At 43.8% G+C, this 6,103-nt stretch overlaps 1 protein-coding gene across 1 annotated transcript; it reads left to right on the forward strand.

The window, feature by feature from the left end:
- The first annotated feature begins 721 nt into the window (after positions 1 to 721).
- Positions 722 to 5,798, forward strand: LOC116686943 (phospholipase A and acyltransferase 3). Its single transcript, XM_032511961.1, has 4 exons — positions 722 to 1,002; positions 3,351 to 3,453; positions 3,709 to 3,962; positions 4,974 to 5,798. The coding sequence occupies exons 1-4, from the start codon at positions 988 to 990 to the stop codon at positions 5,037 to 5,039; spliced, it is 438 nt and encodes a 145-aa protein (XP_032367852.1). The 5' UTR covers positions 722 to 987; the 3' UTR covers positions 5,040 to 5,798.
- The last annotated feature ends 305 nt before the right edge of the window (positions 5,799 to 6,103 follow it).

Consider the following 6,103-nt stretch of genomic DNA (forward strand, 5'->3'; position numbering starts at 1 on the left):
CAGTAACTACCTTCTTTCAGTCTATAATCTCCAATGTGACACCTCGTGATGGCCCCTATCTCATCAAGCTACGCAAGGTCGGTGGCGTTTGAGGGGCCCCTACCTGGCACGGGGCCCTGAGGTGGCCGCACCCAAGCACCCACGCTGATATCACTGCATAACACTCCTTGCTTTGGAGACATTGATATGTACCTTACATATACTGTCCTGTATCAAACAGGCAGCTGATCCACTTTCGTGCTGAAAGCCATCAAAAGTTTCTTAAATGAAAACCTCCTTACACGGATTTTCGGTTTTTCAGTATCACTCGCTACAGTTATCATGCTTTTATTACAAAAAAAGCTTCCCTTTAAAATACTTCAGTTTCAAATTTGTGCTCATCACCCTGAAAAAAAGAGAAAATCGTGTCCCTGTACAAGAATCAATAGATTAAATAATGTCACCATTTCCCGAACTGCCATGAAATTGGGTTGGTAGTACACTGATAAGAACATCTGTATTTAATGCTGCTGTAACAAGGGAATTTCCCCACTGTGGGATGAAGAAAGTATCATCTAATCTAATGTAATCTATTCATATCCACCACCACCACCATTGCCTGTGGTGACGTTGCAGGAAAATATGACGATGTATGATGACGTAACTGTACCCAAGTGGTGTCCCATATCATAGGGGTGTGTTATTACCCATAGCCCTTACCACTTGGTTTTAAGGGGCTAGGGGTAAGACAAAGGGGGTAGGGAAAGGGGTGAGAAAGAGAAATGGGATTCAGCCTTTAACCTAACAGTTCCTCACACACAACTGGTACAACTGGTTGTATAATGTGTACTTTTTGTTTATAATCTGTCTGTTTGCATCTTGTGTTTGACGCTCGTTATCAGGTGAGCACATTCGTTTCTGAGCTGGAACTGTAACTGAGGTCACTTAGGTTTCTGTCTCTGGCAGCAGGTTGCTGCTACTCTTACAGATAGAAGAAGAACTGAAGACATGGATCCAGCAAAGGTAAGTCTCCTGTCTACTGAGCTCTGCCGTCACTGGTCAGTTAGAGAACATTTAAAGCTGCTTCAGTTTAATTCCAACATGTTTTCACTGGCAACCGTTGATTGGACAACACTTGATTGGAGCATGCATAACTAAACATAATAAATGTACACAAATAGCTGTTTACCACACAAAAAGGAGGCTTAATAATAGAGTGCAGAATGCGCAACAAAAAATAATTATAAATTATATTTAGTTGATGAGTTAGGTATGCATGGATTACAATGCATACATTAAATGGCTCCTACATACTTTACTGTTTACTAGGCCGCTGAAAAGCAATGTATTACCAAAGAAACTCCAACTTGCTGGAAGTAAAATGTCCCACTGTTGACTAAATGTATCTGCCACAGCATGTCATGCCAGGTTTCTGAAATACTGGGCCTTTCTTTGAGCTGCTTGTTTTATGGTTAATGCCTTGACACATTTATTGTTTTTTCAAAAGAGCAGCGGATGATTGTACAAAGTGAGCCAAAGTGATCATTGAAGACGTTTACTGGCATGGGGACAGGAGTCTATTGGCTATTTTCGTGGGTTCACATGTTTGAAAACCTTCCTATAAAATCTACGTTTGATGAAATGGGTATGACTGTCAATCACCCACAAAATTGTATGATGTTGTTGAGTCCTTATTACGCAATACTTTTTCGGACCTTTTGAGAATTTTGCACCTGACAAATAACCCATATCACAAAAAACTAATAAAAACTAAAACTAAGCATTTTCAAAAAAAATAAATAAACTAAACTAGCAAACCCGCTTTAAAACTAATTAAATCTAAACTGAATTTGAAAACAAAATCATAACGAGATTAAAATAAAAAATATGAAAAATACTAAACTATTATAACCTTGGTTTGATGCCAGATTTTTTCTGAAGATGAACTCTGTTCTGTTTGTTTATCCTAGTCTTGCAGGGGGTGTCTTCATGTTGCTGAAAACTGTTATCTTCACAAACACACACACACACCCACACACTCTGATGCCATGGGCCCGTTTCAGGAAGGAGGTTTAACAAACTCAGAGTCTAACCCTGATCTCTGAGGGATTTAATCTGAGACGGGGAACTGAGTTTTCAGTTCCAGAACAGCTGAGTCGGTTCACTCAGAGTTAAACGCGTTCACCACCACTATAGAAGGTCAGCATGAACACAGCTCAACACTCCCACCCCTCCTCCGAGAGGCCTTGGGTTCCGGGAGTAAATTTCCAATTCATTTCTCCCATAGACATCTGGAAAAATCAATATATAAAGAGTTTTAGACCATGCCTTAGGCTAACCAGCTACCACGTGACTTATAAACATTCAACATATCATTTAGAGTGAAAAAACGCCAAATGTAAACAACTCAATTAGCAACGCATTTTCCATCACCCAGCAGCAATTGGTAGTGATGGTCAAATGAAGCTTTGCGAACCACTGAGCGCCAACATAGAGCGCCATCTAGCGAGCTCAGAAAATAAAGACAGTGGTTCACAAAGCTTCACTTGACCATCACCACCAATTGGTCCTCCAGAAAGTGTATTGTGTAAGTGTAAGTGTAACTGACTGACGTCCCACTGTTTGTACAGTATGTCCGGGAAGTGAGACACAACATTTGAGTTTGCAAAACTGTATTAAAAAGCTGTAGCAGAAAAAGTTAACACCTGTTTTCTGCCATGTTCCTGATGTCGAATGTGACTCAGAGATGACAAAAGCAGACCGGGATACTCGTCTACTATAGGAATAGGAAAGGAGTCTATTGGCTATTTTTGTTGGTTCACCTGTTTGAAAAAACTTCCTATAGAAGCTAAGTTTGGTGAAATGTATATAACTGTCAATCACCCACATGCAAATGGTCAAAAACTCCTTTTATGATTTCCATCCATCCATCCATCTTCATCCGCTTATCCGGTATCGGGTGGCGGGGGCAGCAGCTCCAGTAGGGGACCCCAAACTTCCCTTTCCCGAGCCACATCGACTGGGGGGATCCCGAGGCTTTCCCAGGCCAGGTTGGAGATATCTCTCCACCTAGTCCTGGGTCTTCCCCGAGGCCTCCTCCCAGCTGGACGTGCCTGGAACACCTCCCTAGGGAGGCGCCCAGGAGGCATCCTTACCAGATGCCCCAACCACCTCAACTGGCTCCTTTCAACGTGAAGGAGCAGCGGCTCTACTCCGAGCTCCTCTCGGATGACTGAGCTTCTCACCCTATCTCTAAGGGAGACGCCAGCCACCCTCCTGAGGAAACCCATTTCGGCCGCTTGTACCCTGGATCTTGTTTTATGGTCTCCTTTTATGATTTGTACATTATAATTGTTTTTTCATGATTTTAGTTTGATGCAAAGCCCGGAGACCTGATCGAGATCTCCCGAGGGTTATACCAGCACTGGGCCCTCTACATCGGTGATATGGAAGTCGTTCATTTTACCGCTGGAGGTGAGTGATGTTGCATTTACTTTAATAATAATAATAATAATAATACATTTTATTTATAATGCCCTTTACATTTCAAAAGGAAATCTCAAATGGCTAGTGCTAATGCGTGTAGATGTAAAATAACAGAAAAGACCAAGACCTGATGAATGGCAACATATCGTTTTTCCCTCTATATCTTTATATCTCTACGTCTCTGTCTATTTTCTTTTCATTCCAACTTCTTTCCTGTCTGTCTCTTCCATAAAACACACATAGATGGTGATATTGGCGTGGAGGGCTGGGGAAAGGTGAAGCGGGAGAACATCTGGAAAGTGGTGGGCAATGATAAGTTCCACGTCAACAACTCCCTAGATGACAAGTACCCGCCTCGTGAGATCGACATCATCGTGAAGGAGGCCATTGGCATGGTGGGTCGCAAGCGGTGGTACTCCCTCTCGACTAGCAACTGCGAGCACTTTGTCACAAAGCTACGAAACAACATGGCAGTGTCTCGACAGGTGGTTGATGAGGTAAAATCTAAAATACATATTTTTCCTCTAAACTGTAGTGTTTTTTAACAGTCTAGATGGTTTTGGTGGGAGTTGCCCAGTGTGGGCGTAATCGGCCTTCTATCTTATATAATTCCATCAGATGGCTATTGCATTGTGGTGCAGACCAGACTCTGGTCCATGAGCCTGGTCCTCCCAGACTCTGGTCCATTAGCCTGGTCCTACCAGACTCTGGTCCATTAGCCTGGTCCTACCAGACTCCTGTACTTTAGCCAGGTCCTGCTAGACTCTGGTCCATTAGCCTGGTCCTACCAGACTCTGGTACACTAGCCTGGTCCTACCAGACTCTGGTCCATTAGCCCGGTCCTACCAGACTCTGGTCCATTAGCCCGGTCCTACCAGACTCTGGTACACTAGCCTGGTCCTCCCAGACTCTGGTCCATTAGCCTGGTCCTCCCAGACTCTGGTCCATTAGCCTGGTCCTACCAGACTCCTGTACTTTAGCCAGGTCCTGCCAGACTCTGGTACTTTAGCCTGGTCTTACCAGACTCTGGTACACTAGCCTGGTCCTACCAGACTCTGGTCCATTAGCCTGGTCCCACCAGATTCTGGTCCATTTTCTTGATCCTCAGAAATAAAGTACCCCCCCCACTACTATACAGTGAGGTAGTAATTAAATGTAAATACACTTAATGTCTGGTGCAGATTAAGGCTGACGATAAATACCATCAGACAGGGGATTGGGAAAATAATGAAAAAAAATATTCATATAACTTGACCAAGTAGTTATATTCTCTGGAAACATTTCAATTCTTAATAAGTTTCTCTCCCAGAAAAACAGAGAAATTAAAGTCATTCAGATGTTGTAACATATTTTATACATCCCTTTATCTAAGTGATACACAGCTATGTGTGTGTTTAATTATTAGTATAACTAGTCTAACCACAATAACTAGTGTAAACACAATTAAAATGATAACATGTTTTACACATCCTCGACCTTCAGACAGCCACTTTTTTTGTCTTTTGCAGGTTCTCAAAGCCCTTGACGTTCTGACTGGGGTCGAGTCCTTTGTTAAAGATGTCATTCATAAATAAATAAAGGAGACAACCAATGAGAGAACCGAGAAGACAAAACAACTGGCAGCAATGAGACAGCAAGACGAAAGGAAAGATCCTGCCGTTGTTTGAGTCAGTTAACCTGGCACCGAGTATGATTTTAATGTTGTGAATAACGTTGGTGTATTGTTGTCAACACACACACACACACACACACACACACACACACACACACACACACACACACACACACACACACACACACACACACACAACCTATAACTTTGAGTTTAGGCAAGCTTTTGTGGAGTAAAATTAAGTTGTAGTTAAATCCATGGCTGTTATGTTTGATATTAGTTGGGTAGGTTGACCCCTTGGTTCCTTATCATTTTATACATGTCAGAAATGTATACAATAATTGAATTGGTGCATGTGGTGTATGCATGCACATACTCTAAACTACTGGCACGCTGAGCTGAAAAATGACTTTCAGCGTGGGCATTTACCAGGCAGCGGGGGTCTAAATATTGAAATTGCATGATGGGAATTCAGAGCCTTCAGAAATGCTGAAGGCTCTGGGTGTGGAGGGGCTGTCTTGGTTGACACGCCTCTTCAACATTGCGTGGAAGTCTGGGACGGTGCCTAAGGAGTGGCAGACCGGGGTGGTGGTTCCCCTCTTCAAAAAGGGGGACCAGAGGGTGTGTGCCAATTACAGGGGTATCACACTTCTCAGCCTCCCTGGTAAATTCTACTCCAAGGTGCTGGAAAGGAGGGTTCGGCCGATAGTCGAACCTCGGATTGAAGAGGAACAATGCGGATTCCGTCCTGGTCGTGGAACAACGGATCAGATCTTTACTCTCGCAAGGATCTTGGAGGGGGCCTGGGAGTATGCCCAACCAGTCTACATGTGTTTTGTGGATCTGGAGAAGGCGTATGACCGGGTCCCCCGGGAGAAATTGTGGGAGGTGCTGCGGGAATATGGGGTGAGGGGGTCCCTTCTTAGGGCCATCCAATCTCTGTATGACCAAAGCGAGAGCTGTGTCCGGGTTCTCGGCAGTAAGTCGGACTCGTTCCAGGTGAGGGTTGGCCTCCGCCAGGGCTGC

This window comes from Etheostoma spectabile, unplaced genomic scaffold, assembly GCF_008692095.1.
Source record: "Etheostoma spectabile isolate EspeVRDwgs_2016 unplaced genomic scaffold, UIUC_Espe_1.0 scaffold58, whole genome shotgun sequence".
Classification (NCBI taxonomy): domain Eukaryota; kingdom Metazoa; phylum Chordata; class Actinopteri; order Perciformes; family Percidae; genus Etheostoma; species Etheostoma spectabile.

Coding starts and splice junctions, on each gene's coding strand:
- LOC116686943 (XM_032511961.1), top strand. Junction 3,454..3,708: donor CGTTCATTTTACCGCTGGAG/GTGAGTGATGTT, acceptor AAACACACATAG/ATGGTGATATTGGCGTGGAG. Junction 3,963..4,973: donor CTCGACAGGTGGTTGATGAG/GTAAAATCTAAA, acceptor TGTCTTTTGCAG/GTTCTCAAAGCCCTTGACGT.